The sequence below is a fragment of the Aulonocara sp. 'chitande type north' Nkhata Bay genome, linkage group LG3, assembly GCF_057382095.1.
Source record: "Aulonocara sp. 'chitande type north' Nkhata Bay isolate Kocher_YH1m ecotype deep benthic linkage group LG3, A_spYH_male_GT1.1, whole genome shotgun sequence".
NCBI classification, from domain to species: domain Eukaryota; kingdom Metazoa; phylum Chordata; class Actinopteri; order Cichliformes; family Cichlidae; genus Aulonocara; species Aulonocara sp. 'chitande type north' Nkhata Bay.
This window is the reverse complement of record NC_141346.1, coordinates 78874377-78894093: the sequence shown is the minus strand read 5'-3', so window position 1 is coordinate 78894093 and position 19717 is coordinate 78874377. Positions and strand designations below refer to the sequence as shown.

Genomic DNA, 19717 nt, shown 5'->3' with positions numbered 1-19717 from the left:
CCACCGAGGCTTCTAGACTTCTGATTGGCCAACATTTCTGCACGGTTAGGAATCTAGCGCCACCTGCTGCTTTGGCATGTTCATAGCAGCGTTTTCCTTCATTTCTGCCTTTATGTGTGGACGGGATTATTTTTTAAAACGAAAACGGAAAATCTCCGTTTTCAAAAATACCCGTGTACGTGTGGACGTAGCCTCAGTCTCTGACTGGAAGCGCTAATTCGTCATTCGGCTTTTGTCAGACTAAAGTAACTGTTAAAACTGTTTGAAAAGCTCAGCTATACAACAAGGAGAGATTGAGAATTTCCTTTTAGTTCTCAGTTTATTTGATATTGACAAAAGTTAGTCAGTTTTGTCTGTTCTTCTGTAAAACAAACTAAGATTTATTTTTAGAATTAATATTTTGTTTCTAAGTGGAATTGACAATTTAGTCTGTTTCGTTTGTTCTATTTTGAAACTTAAACGCTTTAGCGGCTGCCTTTTGTGTAGTTTGCAATATTTGCCTTTATTTATCTGAAAAAGTCTCATGTTCCTTAAGTACATCTACCCTGTTGAACTTATTATGGGAAATAAATATTTAAATAAAAACAAGCTGCTGATTATTTCACATTTTACTTGTGAGCAACGGCACATTTAAATCTTACAAATATAGTTATTTGGCTGATATCATGATAGATATCGTTATCGCCTGAAATGAAAAAAACATATCGTGATATGAAAAAATCTCATATCGCCCAGCTCTACTTTAAAGGTGATTGTTTAGGACTTCAGCAATAATACAGACAGCAATGTAGTTAGCAGTAAAACAGATTTATTGGGAATTAACTTAAAAAACAAACAAACATCTGTCTCCTATTTTCTGTCACACAGGAAAGAAGCATCAATATCTGATGAGAAGACTTATTTATTTCTTTTTGGGGGTTTTTTCAACAGGAGAAGAATATCTAACAAGTTGATTTGTTCACATCTTAATTTTTAAGTGACATGTGCATTTTGAGTTTATACACTCTTTATATAAGGCAACAGTTTCCTTTTGCAGTATTTTTGTGTGGAGTGTTTTTCTATTTCTTAACAAAAAGGGAACAAAGGTGTTTAAGTTCACCTAGGATGATTTGTCTTAACTTTCACATGGTCTTACTGAGGTGATGTGAATTGAAACATGCATTTTTTTTTGGCGGTGAGGGAGGGATGTGCTGGAAAAGTTTGAAAAGGGACCTTGAAAGTGCTTAAGAAGTGCTTGAATTTGACCCTGAAAAAGGCATATGAACCCTGATCATTATCATTAGCCTGTGTAAGTCCTGAGTGTCCTCCAGTTCAGTGTCTTTGTCAGTCCCACATGTGTCGTTTCTGTTCAGCTGGTCTTCCAGTCAGTCATCCATCTCAGACTCTGTCATTCTGTCATAAACACCAGCCTTCACCACCTGTGAGTCCTGCGTTTGGGTCCTCTCTTCTCCACATCCACACTGCGATGCTGTGACATATACAGTACATAAAATCAAAATTCACGTTTTATGCAACTAAAGTGTTTCATTATGTAGGCTACAGAACATAATTCAGTTATAGACGATATATGAAACATGTATACTTACTGCATTTGAATCATTTAAACCATATGTGATATAAACACCTGCACGTGTGTTTGAAAAAACAAACGCTTTGATTTTGACACCCCAAGAAAATCTTCCTAGATCTGCACGTGTTCAGAGTAAGAGCAGAATAAACAGCAGCAGAAGCTGATTGATGAACAGCTGAATGACATATCAGCTGTAGCTGCAGCATCTGCACAGAGTTTGATTGGCTAACGCTGATTTGTTTGTTTTTTTAAACAGGACAGCAGAGAGAGAGAGGAGGAGATGAAGAGTGCAGCAGATTGATGAGACAGTGAAGAAGAGGTGAGCATCTGACAGAGCAGAGCCAGTTTAAAGGAGCCTCACAAGCTCACACATGACAGCTTCATCAACATGGAGCTCTGAGTGTTTATTAAAGGCTCATTGGACGCTCTGACACAGCTGACTGCAGCCTTTAGCTGTGAGCACACAGTGTCTCACATTTACATTCACTTCCCTGTCAAACTCAATAACTTTAAACAGCTGCTGTTATCAGGTGAAGATAGCAAAGCTTTCAGGGCTGAGCCCCAGTGTTTCAGGATAATGGCCCCAGAGACCACAGTCACATATGTGGGGAAGGATTTTAAGTTTAAAACTTCCTGTAAGCACTAACAGCAGAGACGCACAAAGTCGCAGACAGGGAACAACGTATTTTAGGTTTGTATTGTCAGATTATTTAATCATTATACTGAACAAATATGTGAAAAAGTAAAAACCTCTATTATGACGAGGTTATCACTACATTCACATGTCATCGATGTGTTCTTTCACACAGATCAGTTTCAGTGTGTGTGGCCCGTACACTAAACCATGACACAAATTCATATGATGTGACACCCAGACTGTGTTCACTGTTTCTTTTGGTAAAATCATCTTCTCGTGTTTTTATAGAAAGATGATGGAAGAACCTAAAGAACAGCCAGCCAAAGCAGCTCCATCAGCAGGTAGGAGATCAGTGCTTTGTATGATGAGACGTATGGATGTATAGACTTCAGGCAGATTCTTTTTTGTAACTGTGATAAGTACATGAAATTCACGAGTTGTAACCTGTCCTAATCTTTGCCTTAATCTTTCTGTGGGACATTAATATAACATGAGAACTTCCAGTCTAAGGAGTTTGGCAGAGAAACAACTGGACTTTTTTGTACTTTGAACCCACATATGAGGTTAAAACGATGCCACCTTAAAATGAAACTGAAGAAATATTGAAACTGAAACAAATGTATTGAAAGTGAAATGATAGTGAAAAAACATAAATATAGAAATTTAAAGAAAAAACTCACTGTTCATGTGGTTTACACACTTACATCGTTTTTTTCCACGTACAGTTATTTTTTCAGCTTCAATTAGTTGGCACTGCTTCGGCATCTGAGGGTGCGCTTGAGGGGCGGGGCTTCAGAGCCACATATATGAGCCACATATGTTTGCGCACATTATATTGCTGACCAGTGACTGTAGAAATCATGGACGACCTAATATCTGCAGCAGCCGCAGTCATGAAGAAACTTGCGTATCTCTGAACGGCACATAGAGCGGGGACGCTGAGAGGAGGTCCAGCGTTTACCGACTGTTTCAAACTGACAGACTCGGGTGTTCTTCAGTGTCTGCCTGACAGAAGGACCTGAGAGCCGCCACAATATTTTTGGTAAGTGAAAGGTGTTTGTAAGCTAATCTGTAGCTAACATCCTTAGCTAGCTAGCTAAGATGGGCACTCGGCTATCGGCAAAACTTGTTTTGTAAAGTTTGTTTAGCTAACCCGTGCAGGTGAACGAAATGAGCAGAAACGCACCGGGCTGCTCAGTCAGTAACTAACCACAGTTACTGTACTTTTATTATGAGTATTACACTGTAAGGCAACAGGCTGCACTCTGCTGCAGCTCCTGTGCAGAGCTGATTATTCAATATGTGCAAACAGCAGCATGTTTTCACTCTTTTGCCACATCTGTAAGGATATTAACACATATTTTAAAAAAGGCTTGCACTTCAGTAACCCCTCATTAATCATTAATTACAGATTAAATAGCAAAGCCTAATATTTATATACTCAAACCAAATACTTCTGCTTGGCAGCTTAAGTTAAAATGTGTGTTTCATTTTTCCTCGGATTACATTTTTAGCACTGACTCTGTGTATTGTTTTTACTAAGTTTGTTTCAAATATTCAGGTTAAATAAAACAGTCTGAATCATTCTTATTGAGGTAAGTTCACAAAGTTACATGTGCAGTACAGCTTACATCCTTTGAGAGGGAAAAAAGCATTAATATTTGTTATGATACCTCTGTATGTTGGTGACCACGGTGCAGCAGCAGACTGAACCAGGACTGAAACCTGCTCCGTCTGCTCATGTATGCAGATTCACATTCACAAAGCACCAACAACTCAAAGGTTAACATTATATTGGAAAATCTGTTGGTATATACGGCTTTAAAAAATAAACAGCTCGTATGTGAGCAGAGCTGAAGAACTAAAGAAATGTAAGAGAAGAACTTCAGATCCTGGGTGTGTGAGGACAGAAGGATCAGCTCTATTTCAGATTTGAGATAAACTTTATATTTCAGTTTGTGATGGTTCTGTTCTCTTTGTGATTGCAGGAGCTGCCCTCAGATTCAGACCTCAGCACCACCCAGTGACAGCAGACAGATCATCCAACATGTTCACATGTTAACTGCAGAATGAACTGATGCAAACAGTACAAAGGTTAAAGCACCACATGTGCTGTAGTGAAAGCTGCAGCTGTTTTATTGATAAAAACAAAGTCAAAAGGATTAATCACCCATGTATCATATGAATGTTGGGTTTTTCTCTGTATCTGTTATTGTACGATCTACTGTACAATATAAAGCACCTTCAGGTGACTGTTGTTGTGATTTGGCGCTATATGAATAAAATTGAATTAAATTGAAATGTAACTGTGTCACTATATATCAGCATTAACAGGACCTCAGCTTGGTGTTTCACAAAGCTGCTGATCTCAGACCTGCACAGCTTCCGTTTTAAACACTGAATGTACTCAGCTGCATGAAGAGCACGTTTGAGTTTCTCTGACACAATTAAATAAAAACTGATGAAGGTCAAAGGTCGTCACTTGTATGTCGAACTACAGACTTGTCATCTGGAATTCTTTCACAGTTTGCAAATTTGCAAATAGTGTGTTATTTACCATTAAGTGATTCAGAGTCATTTATACCAGAGTAACCAGAGAGGATCATATATTTTTAAATATATAACTATCCACAGGACTGAATATAATATCTCTAAGTAAAAGTCCAGAGACTCTGAGGATTATCCAAGTATTTATAACATTACACAAAGCAAAGTTCTCCATCACACAACGCTCAAAAAGAGATTTCTAAGCCGAGTATGCATCATTCTCAGACTCCTCTCATACTGCCAATAAACTCTTCCAGCTCCTCCTCCCCTCCAGGAGGCGCTACAGGAGCCTTCAGACTAAAACCAGCAGGTTTAGGAACAGCTTCTTCCCCACAGCTGTCACCCTACTGAACTCAGTCCCCGCTGAGCCTTTCCATCCACACTCACCTAACCCTTCTACACTCCTCCTCCCAGTGACCATGATCCTTTCATTATCAACATTCACCACGTTGGTTACTGCTGTAGTTTTAGGACACTGACATGGTGTAGTCTCTGTTATAGTGCCTACACTGTTATAGTCTGTTCAGAGAGCTACGCTTCCACTACTGTAGATATTTTCATAGCACTCTGTAGATCTGTTTACCTCACAGTGCTTCATCTTTATATATGTATATTTGTTCATAGTATACCTGTATACTTGCCCGTCTGCAGAGGTGGGTAGTAACGAGTTACATTTACTCCGTTATATTTACTTGAGTAAGTTTTTGGAAAAAAAATTTACTTTTAAAGTACCCTTTTTGCACGATACTTTTTACTTTTACTTGAGTACATTTGTGAAGAAGAAACGGTACTTTTACTCTGCTACATTTCCAAAATTTGACTCGTTACTTTTTAAAAAATAATTAGTTTAACACATTAGATAACATGCCGCCAGTGGAGTTTCCGGTAACTTTTTTACCAATCAGATGTGGCCATGCAGTCACATGACCAGCTTGAAACTGTGGCGGGCAGAGCGGCCCAAGCGTTTCAAAGTAGCGGACACACGGAAAGAAGACACACATGAAAACATGGCAAAGCCAGTTGTCTACGCTAGAGCTGAAGAGGATGAACAGCATTTTCCTCACATACAAAGAATGTTTCGCTTAAAGGCAAGGCAAGGCAAGGCAAATTTATTTGTATAGCACAATTCAACAACAAGGTGATTCAAAGTGCTTTACAGAGACATTAGAAAGAAAAACAAATAAAAAGCATGATTTAAAATTGATTAAAACAAGCAAACAAACAAACAAACAAACAAACAAAACAGTATATAAAATCAAAACAGATAAAATCAGAACAGTAGATAAAATCAGTAGTTAAATGTAAGTTTTGAAATTTAAGCTTAAAGTGTGGATTTGGTGCTTTATTCAAATGCAGCTGAGAACAGGTGAGTCTTCAACCTGGATTTAAATAAACTGAGTGTTTCAGCTGATCTGAGGCTTTCTGGGAGTTTGTTCCAGATATAAGGAGCATAAAAGCTGAATGCAGCTTCTCCGTGTCTGGTTCTGACTCTGGGAACTGATAAAAGACCGGATCCAGATGACCTGAGGGATCTGGAAGGTTCATACTGGGTCAGGAGGTCACTGATGTATTTTGGTCCTAAACCATTCAGAGCTTTATAGACCAGCATCAGAACTTTAAAGTCTATCCTCTGACGGACAGGCAGCCAGTGTAAGGACCTCAGAGCTGGACTGATGTGGTCCACTTTTTTGGTCTTAGTGAGGACTCGAGCAGCAGAGTTCTGAATGAGCTGTAGTTGTCTGACTGATTTTTTTTAGGTAGACCTGTAAAGATGCTGTTACAGTAATCAAGCCTACTAAAGATGAATGCATGGACTAGTTTTTCCAGGTCCTGTTGAGACATCAGATCTTTTATCCTTGAAATATTCTTGAGGTGATAGTAAGCTGACTTTGTTATTGTCTTAATGTGTTTTTCTAAGTTTAGGTCTGCATCCATCACTACACCCAAATTTCTCGCCTGGTTTGTGGTTTGTAGATGTATAGATTGAAGTTCTCTGGTGACCTGTAATCGTTTTTCTTTGGCGCCAAAGACTATTACCTCAGTTTTGTTTTTGTTTAGCTGGAGAAAATTGTACGGGGCCTTGGTCTCCTGGTGACATTGTGATATATATTTGTGTGTCATCTGCATAGCTACGACAGTTTATTTTGTTGTTCTTTATAATCTGTGCCAGTGGGAGCATGTAAATGTTAAACAGAAGGGGTCCCAAGATGGAACCTTGGGGAACTCCACATGTGATACTTGTCTGCTCAGATGTGAAGTTACCTATTGATACAAAGTATTTCCTGTTTTCTACGTATGTTTTGAACCAGTTTAGTACAGTTCCTGAAAGACCTGCCCAGTTCTCCAGTCGTTTGAGTAATATGTTGTGGTCAACTGTATCAAATGCTGCACTGAGATCCAGTAAAACTAAGACTGACATTTTTCCACTGTCTGTATTCAGACATATGTCATTAAACACTTTGGTCAGAGCGGTTTCAGTGCTGTGGTTCTGTCTAAAACCTGACTGGAAGGCATCGTAGTAGTTATTCTGTTTTAAGAAGTAACTGAGCTGTTGAGAAACTGCTTTTTCAATGATCTTACTTAAAAATGAGAGATTTGAGATCGGCCTGTAGTTGTTCATTTGTGTCTTGTCAAGATTGTCCTTTTTCAGTATAGGTTTGATTACAGCAGTTTTTAGTGATTCTGGAAACACACCTGATAATAAAGAAAAGTTGACGATCTGTAACAGGTCTGACTCTAAAGTCTTTGAGACCTTTTTGAAAAAACTTGTTGGCAGGACATCTAAACAGCAGGAGGAGGAGTTCAGTTGACCTAAGATGTCCTCCAGGTCTTTGCTGTTAATAGGTTGAAACTGTTTCATGGTGTTTAAACAGTTTTTTGGTGGACACAGTACATATCCTGGATCTGCTGTTGATGTACCAATTGCTTGTCTAATTTTTTGGATTTTTTCTGTGAAGAATTTGGCAAAGTCATTGCAGGCCATGGTCGAATGAAGTTCAGCTGCCACTGACACAGGAGGGTTCGTTAGCCTGTCAACTGTAGAAAATAAGACCCGAGCATTATGGCTGTTTTTAGTGATGATGTCAGAGAAGTAGGACCTCCTTGCACTCCTCAGTTGTAAATTATAATTGTGAAGTTTCTCTTTATAGATGTCATAATGAACCTGGAGGTTTGTTTTTCTCCATCTGCGCTCAGCTTTCCTACACTCTCTTTTTTCATTTTTCACCAGTGTGGAGTTTCTCCATGGAGACTTTTTCCTTCCAGAGATAACCTTCACCTTAATGGGAGCAATAGTGTCCATTACATTTAACATGTTAGCATTGAAGCTATTGACGAGCTCATTGACTGACCCTCTGGACAGGTCAGGTGTTAATGGGAAGACCTGGTAAAAAATTGCACTACTGTGTTCAGTTATACACCGTTTTGTGATCACTGTTGTTGATATATTTGTGTGGGCTGAGATTTTACTTTCAAAGAAAACACAGTAATGATCAGACAGGCCCACATCAGACACAGTAACCTTTGAAATGCTCAGGCCTTTGGAGATCAGTAGGTCAAGAGTGTGTCCTCTATTATGTGTGGCGTCTGTTACATGCTGAGTCAGCCCAAAGTTGCCCAGAGTGTTACTCAGGTCTTTAGTCCCTTTGTCCTGAGGGTTGTCCACATGGATGTTAAAATCCCCAACAATAATTACACAGTCGAAATCAACACAGATCACAGACAGCAGTTCACTGAGGTCATTAAAAAAGTCTGTGCAGTATTTGGGAGGCCTGTAAACATTAAGAAACACAACTTTGGATGGGGCCTTCAGCTGTAAAGCCACATATTCAAAAGACTGAAAACTTCCAGGAGATAGCTGCTTACATTGAAATGATTCATTAAATAAGACAGCAACCCCTCCTCCTCTCCTGCTCGTCCTGACCTCACTGATAAAACTGTAGTTAGGAGGGGTCGTCTCGATGAGAACAGCTCCACTGTTACTTTGGTCCAACCAAGTTTCAGTTAAAAACATAAAATCAAGGCTGTGCTCAGTGATTAAATCATTAATTAAAAATGTTTTCCCAGCTAAAGATCTAACGTTTAATAAAGCCAACTTAAGTGTTTTAGAGGTATTACTTGTCCCCTCGTGTTTGGGAGCAGTCTGTGGCACACAAGGTATGTTTACTATGTTTAAAGATCTTTTAGAGTGCACCTCTCTGTGTTTTGACCAGGCCACATGTCTCCTTCTGTCACCTAAAAGTACAGAGATTTTAAAACCTTCTAGTAAACAGGGTCCCAGCTTCTCCTGGGAAAAGTCACCACTGCCATAATCCTCGCAGCCCGGACCCTAAACACATCAGACTGTGGAGACAGAGCGTGAAGGTGGTAAGGAGGAACTAAGGGGGGCGAGGCTGGGCAATGTGACTTCGATTGCTCTGATGAGGGTGGGGCTCGATGGCGAACCTTTGGCCGCTCTGGTGGGGGGTTTATGGGGGACAAAAAGGGATTGGGCCGGGGGGTAGATCTGAGCCCAGCATTGACTCGCTCCATCATCTCCTCAGTGAATTTCAGGTGTGGGGAGGAGGGAGAAAGGGAGGGGGAGGAGGGTGATGGCCTGTCAGGGGTTTGGGGGACTGGGGAAGATCGTGGTCCCTGGTCCTGGTCGTTGGTGTTGTTGAGAGAGTTGGAGGCAAATAGGGACCCCTCTTCTTGCCTCAGATGTCTCTCCTTTCTGAGGCTCTTCCCGGGTGGGGGCAGATGGAGCTCCTCCTCAAGGTTTCTGCTGGGCTTTGTCTGTTCTTGGAGTACTGTTTGTTCCTCTTTATGAGATAACTCCTCGTTTATCTCAGCCTTGGCACCAAGCACGGATGGATGACGTATGGAATAAAACAAGTTGGAGGTGAACAGTTTCACCCCTGACTTGTTAAAATTAAATCCATTTGCTTTAAACAAATGCCTGCGTTCCCAAAAAATATTAAAGTTGTTGATAAAATGCACCGAGTGGTCAGTACATGCTGATATAAGCCATTTATTCAGTGTAAACAACCTGCTGAATCTCTCGTCTCCTCCTCTGACCGGCGGTACAGGTCCACTGATGAATACAGCTGCATTCAGAGAGTTTACAGTATTTAGTAATCCAGTAAAGTCCCGTTTCAGAACCTCCGACTGTTGTTTGGACACATCGTTTGACCCTGTATGCAGAACAATGTTTGTCACAGTTGGATATTCATCTGCAATTTGAAGAATTCTCTCCTTCAGGTTGTTGACCATATCGTTAGGAAAGCAGAGGACTTTAGTGTTCTTACCGCACATCCTTTGTACATCCTTTACGGCAGAGTCACCCACAATCAGAGTTTCAGGCCTAGCCTTTAGCTTTCCCTGTGGTCTTTTACTTTTCAACAGATTTTCAGACCTTACTTCGCTGCTTTTAGATGGATGGTTGTCCGATATAGATCCAGGGTCCTTTGATAGTGGAGCAAATCTGTTGTGCAGTTTCACATTCAGTTGTTTTGGAGGTTTGTTGTTAACCTTCCTATTCACGGTTGTCCAGTCCTGTTTCCTCTCGTATACAGGGGTAGAAGAGCTTCTCTGTCTCGTAGGAAGTGAAGGCCAGTCGGTTTCAGAGATTTCAGCTCGCTGTGCTCTGCCCGTGATACGTCCTCCGCCTTCCAGGAGACATGATTTATGTCTTGGTTTTGCACCAAGACAGTCCAAGGGGGGATTATCACTTGAGGATTTATAATAATGCACAGAGTCTACTTTCTTGGTCATGTTATCTGTGCTCCTTAGCTGTGTACTAGCTTGCTCATCGCCATTGTTTTGAATCAAAGGCAAGGTTGTTTCATTTCCACACAGTCCATTTACCTCCACGTTTACTTCTAAGCGATGAATTTTTGTCTCCAGTACTGCAATCTTCTGCAGGAGGCTGTGGTAGTCATCTGTGGAGAGGGAAGGCATCTTGTTGCTAGTTAGCCTAGCGGTTAGCACCTTTCCAGGCTATTGGGGCTGTTCGGTGCCCAGACACTGTAATCAGGCTTCAGCTGTGTCTAGGCCACAGACACACGGAGCGCTGAGGATAAGGTAACTATAAAAATGTTGCTGTTTCTGTTAAGAACACTTTAGTCCTAATGATCTATAAGTGTCCAGAAGCTATCGCAGGTAAGCTCATACGGAAAAAAGGGAAAAAATCAGCATAAAAATCAATAAAAGAAGAAAAGCATTTAAGGAGCAAACAGATGACGCGTCCACACTCGCAAAAGATACCATTGGGTAAAAGCAGCACAAAAGAGCAGCTATGTCTTCAGTGAGAGCCAAAACAAACCAACTTTTCAGCGTGAAACAACTCAGTTCATGTAACCTGAGGAAACTGTAAGTTTTCTCTAAATATCTTTTAGCTGTGGTTAGCTGGATGTCAGTCTTATGTTACAGACGCTGTGTCGAGCTTGAGCTGCGAGTCATATTTTCGGCGCTACATTGTAGTGAGATAAGTTTGTGGGTATTTTGTGCAGCTTCAGCTGTCCTTTTAACTGCTCGCTGGTTAGCTAGCGTGAGCTATAAGCTAACAGCTAGCATGGTTAATGACGCTAGAGTTCCACGCACATGCAAACAGCTCGTCTCTACTGCTTTAACTGTTAAAACAGAAGACAATACTGCAGCTGACAGGGTTTATTATGTGAAACAGCAGCTTGTTTAGTTTAAACAGTCTGCATTAAGCTGGGCAAACACTGTGCGATTTTTTTTTTCCAGTCGCGTTATTCAGCTCCTGCTCAAACTGTACAATTAAATCGCAGAGGTTAGAAGTTCATAGGTCACGATGCAGGGTCTCACACTATATGGCCTGATGCTCTGATGCGACCCGAGTGCTCAAACTGTGCCTTCATAACATGAAGCTTATCATACAAAATCTGTCCCTCGCTCTCCCTCTCTCTGTCTTACAGACACACACACCATCAACTTTGCTAAATTACTAATGAAAAACATTGACCAGGCAGCTGTGATTGAGTAGCAATGTCCATCCAACTCTTTTCATGGTTGTTGTAGTCATAATAATTTTGTGAGGCCACATTGAAAAGTGTTGGATACAGAAGCGTAGTACGGAAGCGTAGAGCCGCCACCCAGGCAAAAGAAAAATAGAGCTATGTCACATTATAACGTGAAAAGTTTATTATTATAGTATACTATTGTTCTAACAATATTAGATATAGTTCTAACAATATACTTTTCATGTTTGTACAATATACTATCATTTAGGTACAATATACCTATTACAATATACATAATTCTCACGTTCGTACTTGCACTCGTTCTTATTTTAAACTTAATCTGGAATGCAGGATATGAATGACAAGATTTTGTTTTTCATATTTTTCATTATTTTTCAGTTTCAATTTTTTCTTCGGTTTCATTTTAAGCTGGCATCATTTTAACCCTACACACCCTAAAATTTAGTATTTGTTGATGAGATGTTGAAGTGTTAATTGAACAAAGTTAAAATACAGTGGAACCCCGACTTACGAAATTAATCCGTTCCCGAGGGTCTTTCGTAAGTCGAAATTTTTCTTAAGTCGAAACAGCCATTGCACCTTTTGAGTGAGGTGATGCTGAACGATAGGCTAATTGCTAACTAGAACAACAATATGTCGTTCAAGTGGAACAGCGAAGCACGAGTACGGAAGCCAAGGGGTTGTCACATGATTCGGAAGGCCTTGTGGGCATTGTAGGCTCAGCCAATCAGAGCCAGCGGATTTCGTTACACCGGCATTTTGCCGTACCATGGGCAGAAATATTGCCGTTCATTGCCTTCGTAACTTGAATTTTTTGTTAAATGGGGTATTCGTAAGTCGGGGTTCCACTGTATTTTTCACATGATTTCGACTGAGAAGCATGTTTATGTCTCTTTCTTCTTCCTGTAGAGGAGGAGCTTGCCAGGGTACGGTCAGCCTTTGTCTGGAGGGTAACAATAGAAATCCTTAAACTGCTCCTTGAGGCCCTTGTAAGTGATGGTATCTTAAATAAGTTGGAGGAAGAATCGATACTGGAGGGGAACCCACTCAGAGCAGACAAGGCACGCAGCTTGATCGACACAGTGAGGAAAAAAGGAGACAAAGCATGCAAGATAACAATCAAGCATCTTCAGATCAAAGATCCTTTTCTTTTCTCTCAGCTGCGTTTGAACTCTGATCCATCTGCTCAACAAGGTGAGGTCATGCATCAGATACCATGAATAAAAATGGTCACCTTGCAGTTTGTTGAGATGTGAAAGTGAAACCTCAGAATTCATTGTAAGAAAAAGGAGAGGGCAAGAACGTCATTCTACGACGAATGTTTGGATTTGTTACATGCCTGCAAATGTATTTTCTAAACTACATGGAGGAATTTTGATGATCGTCATAAACGTGTGAAACTACTTAGATCTAATGTGATCTGTATTTAATTAAACACAAGTGTTCTTTACTTTTAAAAACCATGAAAACTGATTGCCTTAAAAAAGAAAAGTCAGAGTGTTTCTCTAACAAGAGGACACTCTTTAAGCATCGGTCATTTGACTTAAATGTTTAATGAAAAAAATGCCACATTTACATATAATAAAGCAAATTGTGGCCAGAAAGGGTTTACATTATCTTTTGCCATTGTAAATTACGACAAGAATTAAATGTGAATTACTGAATCTCTCTCAGATGCTTCTTTAAATAACATAGCAGTGGGGAACATTATGACACTTCAATGTTGTTATTTTTGGTTACAAAGTTTGGAGAAGAGGCACAGAAAGCAGAAACCTGTTTAGCCTGCACATGTTGGCATCAGGTACATATAAAAAGCTGCAAAGCAATGCAGATGTGGAGGTTCAAAACATTTAACGTGGCTTTTTTCAGGAAATACATTTAGGAATTCCTGAAGCCCCTTTTTGATTTCTGGTAGAATGAGTATATTAAAAACTTGATAGGTTAAATAAAGGCCAAAGTACATCACATAGCTCCTTCAGACCAGATTTGTATTTTTCCTTCTTTTTTCCTTTTTTTGATTCAGATGCTCTTCAGAAGTGTCAGCCTAAACTCAAGTCTCTCTTAAAGAAGAAGTTCCAGTGTGTGTTTGAGGGCATCGCTAAAGCAGGAAACCCAACCCTCCTGAATCAGATCTACACAGAGCTCTACATCACAGAGGGAGGGACTGCAGAGGTCAATAATGAACATGAGGTCAGACAGATTGAAACAGCATCCAGGAAACCACACAGACCAGAAACAACCATCAGACAAGAAGACATCTTTAAAGACTCACCCAAAAGACAGGACCTGATCAGAACAGTGCTGACAAAGGGAGTGGCTGGCATTGGGAAAACAGTCTTAACACAGAAATACAGCCTGGACTGGGCTGAAGACAAAGCCAACCAGGACATCCAGTTCATATTTCTATTCACTTTCAGAGAGCTGAATGTGCTGAAAGAGGAAAAGTTCAGCTTGGTGGGACTTGTTCATCACTTCTTTACTGAAACCAAAGAAGCAGGAATCTGCAGCTTTGAAGACTTCCAGGTTGTGTTCATCTTTGATGGTCTGGATGAGTGTCGAGGTCCTCTGGACTTCAACAACACTAAGAGTGTGACTGATATTACGATGCCCACCACAGTTGATGTACTTCTCACAAGCCTGATCAGGGGGACGCTTCTTCCCTATGCTCACGTCTGGATAACCACACGACCTGCAGCAGCAGACCAGATCCCCCCTGAGTATGTTCACAGGGTGACAGAGGTCAGGGGGTTCACTGACCCACAGAAGGAGGAGTACTTCAGGAACCGATTCAGAGATGAGGAGCAGGCCAGCAGGATCATCTCCCACATCAAGAAAGCTCGAAGCCTCCACATCATGTGCCACATCCCAGTCTTCTGCTGGATCACTGCTACAGTTCTGGAGGATGTGCTGGAAACCAGAGAGGGAGGACAGCTGCCCAACACCCTGACTGAGATGTACATCCACTTCCTGGTGGTTCAGGCCAAAGTGAAGAAGGTCAAGTATAATAGAGGACGTGCAACAGATCCACACTGGAGTCCAGAGAGCAGGAAGATGATTGAGTCTCTGGGAAAACTGGCTTTTGATCAGCTGCAGAAAGGAAACCTGATCTTCTATGAATCAGACCTGACAGAGTGTGGCATCGATATCAGAGCAGCCTCAGTGTACTCAGGAGTGTTCACACAGATCTTTAAAGAGGAGAGAGGACTGTACCAGGACAAGGTGTTCTGCTTCATCCATCTGAGTGTTCAGGAGTTTCTGGCTGCTCTTCATGTCCATCTGACCTTCATCAACTCTGGACTCAATCTGCTGGAAGAACAAACAACCCCCAAGAAGTCTAACACAGGAGAATCTGCAGAGACACACTTCTACCAGAGTGCTGTGAACAAGGCCTTACAGAGTCCAAATGGACACCTGGACTTGTTCCTCCGCTTCCTCCTGGGTCTTTCATTGCAGACCAATCAGACTCTCCTACGAGGTCTGCTGACACAGACAGGAAGTAGCTCACAGACCAATCAGGAAACAGTCCAGTACATCAAGGAGAAGCTCAGTGAGGATCTGTCTGCAGAGAAAAGCATCAATCTGTTCCACTGTCTGAATGAACTGAATGATCGTTCTCTAGTGGAGGAGATCCAACAGTCCCTGAGATCAGGAAGTCTCTCCACAGATGAACTGTCTCCTGCTCAGTGGTCAGCTCTGGTCTTCATCTTACTGTCATCAGAAGAAGATCTGGATGAGTTTGACCTGAAGAAATACTCTGCTTCAGAGGAGGCTCTTCTGAGGCTGTTGCCAGTGGTCAAAGCCTCCAACAAAGCTCTGTAAGTAAACATGAACTCATCGCTTCATTCTTAAAATCATGGGAAATAAATCAGAGGTGCTCAGTTCAAAGAACACTACCATTTTAGAAAAATTAAAAAATAGTCACTAAAATAGTCATGATACTTTAAATATTTCTCTCCAGCAGGACATGTCAGCATTTCTGAAATATTTTTGTCTTCAACTCGAATCAAAGCACAATCCAGATCCAGCCTATAAGAACATGAGCTCTGATCCTTCAGCCCCTCTGACAGGTTTATTATCCTCAAGTTTTTCACTTGTCTCCAACAACCAGGAGTCTAACTCTGTTTTTTAAAGCAAATACTTGAGCTACCAGACTGCACCTACATCGTTTTCAGATGTTCTTATTTTAAGGTCTGGTTTGTGTCTCATCTTTATTGCAATCCCCCATGTCTCTCTGTTTTTCAAATATAAATCTGATACCTCGGTGTGGCCAGAACAACATGGTGAACCCAAAATACAGACAAAGGTGAAGGAACTGAATATTACTAGACGTGAAGGCTTTATTTACACACAGGAACTTGACACTTGGAATTTTTTAACATGAACTGTGAACTATGGCGGAAGTCAAGCACTTGAAGCTGTGAGCATGAAGTGGGCTCTATGGTAGGTTTCCGGAAATGGGTCTTGGTAGATGGTAATCTGAGTCACTGTAACAGAGGTAGAGCAGCATCAGAAAGATCACTGGTGGAGGTTACAGTAAGTGAACGAGGTTATCTTCAATGTCTTATTTGGGGTTTCTGTAGCTCAGGAGGTAAAGCTGGTCTGATCTGACCTACTGATCGGAAGGTTGGTGGTTCGATCCCTGGCTCCTCCAGTCTGCATGTCAAGTATCCTTGGGCAAGATACTAACCCCAACTTGCTCTCCGATGCATCCATCAGAGTATGAATGCGTGTGAATGTACTTAGAAAGCACTAAGTTCAGATAAAGTGTTTGTGAGAATGGGTGTGATTGGGTGGATGTGGCATGTTGTATAGAGTGCTGTGAGTACTCCGGGAGAGTAGAAAAACGCTATATAAGAATCAGTCCATTTACCATTTACTTGTCAGCAGTCGGAAAGCAACTTGGGGAAGGCAGGTGGTGAGGTCTGGGTGAGTACTTGTTAGCTTTGAATCCAGGCAAAGTGGTCCAGTAAGTCTAAGAGACGAAAGGCATTAATGTGGCTGTGAGTGAATCAAGAAGACCAGCATCCAGGAAAACGTGACTGAACTGCAAGAGTGAGTAGATGATCCGAGGATTAGGAGGTTAGCAGAGTTATTGGGAGTGCTGATGTTATATTCAGCCTAGTAGATTACTGTCAGGTATGGACAATGGACAGGCTGACCAGGCTTCACCCAAAGGCAGAAACCAGAGTCTAGTGGGAAACCACCGCCGCTCACACAGACCATGACAGCAGCATGACCCCCCCCCCCCCCCCCCAAAGCATTCTCTTTCAATTGGCATCATTTACCTCTCCCTTCTCCAATTTCTGATGTGTCCACCTTTGCAATGATAACTGTGATCAGGGTGAACCAAAAAGGCGCTGTGGTGAACAGATACTTCAGTTTGGTGAATGCAGTTTCAGCTTTGGGGGACCAGATGCATGCTGAGACTTGAGTGGTGCAGCTACCTGACTATAGTTGAAAATGAACAGTCTATAAAAATTTGCTATTCCCAAAACCCATTGGAGATGCTTCTGGAATCTACAATGGGTACAAGGGGTAGGCCACTCTGTGAAAGCTTTCACATTTGCCAGATCCGTCTTCACCTGCCCCCGTGCCAAAATGTAACCGAAAAAAGTTATTGATGAGGAATGGAATTCACACTTTTCTGCTTTGACATAAGGTTTATTCTCCAGCAAACGTTGGAAAAATAGCATGGACATGGGACTGATGTTCCTTGCAGGTTTTGGGAAAAATGAGGATATCATCCAGATACACCAATACGAACCTGTCAAGGAAGTCCCGGAGGACATTGTTAACTAATCTTGAAACATTGCGGGAGCATTAGTTAACCCAGGCGGCATGACCAAATACTCGTAGTCCTCCAATGGCATGTTTAAAACGGTCTTCCACTTGTCTCCCTGATTGATCTGGAAAAAGTGGTAAGCGTTGCGGAGGTGGGGTTTTGTAAACCCTGTAGCGCTGTGAAATGGCCTGAAAGCAGAGCTAATGAGGTAATAGGTACTGTGGAGAGCAGGGAAATTATTTTACTGCTATTGTTAATAATCATCATCATTACCATTGCATTAATAATATAATCTACAGTATTGATATTGCATTCAGATGTTTAAACAGTGTGTGTCTTTCAGAAAGACTAAGCCACAGGCTGACAGGAAATTGCAGGTTTGCAGAGTGTGCCTTTTGCAGAACTGAAACCGAAAGCAGAGTCTAAGTGCAGGTTATTTTGAGGATTACATGTAAAGATAAGCCTCTGTTCTGGTGAAAGTTCAGAAGTGCAACGGGTGAGATGAGAGAGCATTTAAGGACGACACATACACACACACACACACACACTCAGAGAGAATCATTTATAGGTGAGATGTGACACAGAGTGCCACGTAAGGTCGTGACATATCATGTTTGCTTGTAATTGTGGGCTTGCAAAAGTGCTCGCTCACTGCAAAAACATTGTCTGCGGTTTTGAAGAAGCGCTAATCAGAAAGGTTGACAGGAAACATCTGCTATGAAGACAGAGACAATGTTCTTTTTAAACTGTGTTACAAGTCATTGTGGTTTTGATGTGACCTATGTATGAAATGGATCTGACGTTGAGGGGGAGTCATTAAATTCAAGCCCTGATTGTATAAAATATCTGTTTATGCTTTGATTAGGTCGGAGATCAGCGCCGTCCGCGAACGGAGCTGGTCCCCCCACGCGTGTATTTCATTAAAATCAATTGTCTGACCAAGCTCTTCTGGACCCTGTTTGTTTGTACTCTCCTTCCCCAATATTTGAACCTTAACAGTACTTATTCTTGATGGTAATATCACTGAGGCCCCTGAAGTAAATGCATGGCCAGAGAGAGCCATCCTTTTTCCCCACAAAAAAGAAGTTCCAACTTGAGATGACAATCGTTGGATTATGCCTGCACCGAGGGATTCCTTAATGTACTTTTCCATAGCCGCACACTCAGGTCTAGACAGGTTATACAGCCAGCTAGAAGGCCGGGTGGAGCCAGAGAGGAGTTCTATGGTACAGTCATGTGGTCTGTGAGGTGGCAGTGAAAGCGCTTTACTTTTGCTAAATACTTCCTGAAGATCATGACATTTGGTGGGCACAGAGGAGAGATCTAAAACAGTCTCAGTGTTGGTTGATGGTTCCGGTGGACGGGCGGAAACAAGGCAATTTGAATGACAGAACAGACTCTAACTGATTACCCTCTGACCTGCCAAGGGTGACAGGCTCTGTGCGGTGAGTTAAGTGAGGGGACACTCGGTTATTTAATGACTTAGTGGGAATGGGCGGATTAAGGGCGCATAGAGGGATGTTTAACTGTCTCGCTAACTCAGACTCCATGAGGTTCTGATTGAACAAGAGCCTGAAAGGTCTGGTTAACTAGTACAGAGACTTGGAGTTGCAATCTGGGTTTTTTTTGTTTGTGTGAGTATCCTCCACCCTTATCCCCGAACTTTCCAGTGGGCAGACCCTGGTGTGGAATCGAAAACAGACAGGTTCATCACGAGAAGCAAGCTGATCTTTCATGGTTTGATTTAATGACTGAAAAACATACAGCGGACGGTGGTTAGCACTGTTGCCGCACAGCAAGAAGGTCCTGAGCAAAAGTCTTTACAAACTCAACCAGGAAATCATCATGCGAGCAGAAAGAAAGAGGATGAGCAGATAGGTAAGCAAGAGAAACCCGCCAGTGTCCCAGGTTTCCAGAGAAGGTTCAGGTTCCAGGTACCTGAAATGGGATGTAATTCAATTCAATTCAATTTTATTTATATAGTGCCAAATCACAACAACAGTCGCCTCAAGGCACTTTATATTGTACAGTAGATCGTACAGTAATAGATACAGAGAAAAACCCAACAATCATATGACCCCTATGAGCAAGCACTTTGGCGACAGTGGGAAGGAAAAACTCCCTTTTAACAGGAAGAAAACTGGGGTGAGAGAAGGAAGACAGGATTTCAGCTCATCTCCTTTATATGCACCTTTAAC

General features: G+C 41.6%; 2 protein-coding genes across 4 annotated transcripts in view; one reads left to right on the top strand and one right to left on the bottom strand.

Annotated features, from left to right (window-relative positions):
* Nucleotides 1-19717, top strand: part of LOC147337117 (protein NLRC3-like) — a 310085-nt gene that overhangs the window by 167284 nt on the left and 123084 nt on the right. The window contains exons 1-4 of one of the 3 annotated variants that reach the window (XM_086285756.1): nt 737-1889; nt 2496-2548; nt 12647-12931; nt 13761-15552. In XM_086285756.1, the coding sequence (XP_086141882.1) occupies nt 2500-2548; nt 12647-12931; nt 13761-15552 (2126 nt within the window). In that variant the 5' untranslated portion in view covers nt 737-1889; nt 2496-2499. Of the gene's footprint in view, nt 1-736; nt 1890-2495; nt 2549-12646; nt 12932-13760; nt 15553-19717 lie in introns of those variants that run through there. The other 2 variants (XM_086285759.1, XM_086285757.1) reach the window with 2 other exon arrangements.
* On the bottom strand, nt 9050-10691 carry LOC147337121 (uncharacterized). The gene is made up of 3 exons (XM_086266114.1): nt 10040-10691; nt 9280-9925; nt 9050-9095 (listed from the first exon to the last, which is right to left on the bottom strand). Exons 1-3 carry the CDS (start codon nt 10689-10691, stop codon nt 9050-9052), a joined length of 1344 nt encoding a protein of 447 aa, XP_086122240.1.

Coding starts and splice junctions, on each gene's coding strand:
- LOC147337121 (XM_086266114.1), bottom strand. CDS start 10,691: ATGCCTTCCCTCTCCACAGATGACTACCACAGCCTCCTGCAGAAGATT. Junction 9,926..10,039: donor GGATGTACAAAGGATGTGCG/GTAAGAACACTA, acceptor TTCTGCATACAG/GGTCAAACGATGTGTCCAAA. Junction 9,096..9,279: donor TTCACTGAGGAGATGATGGA/GCGAGTCAATGC, acceptor CTGTCTCCACAG/TCTGATGTGTTTAGGGTCCG.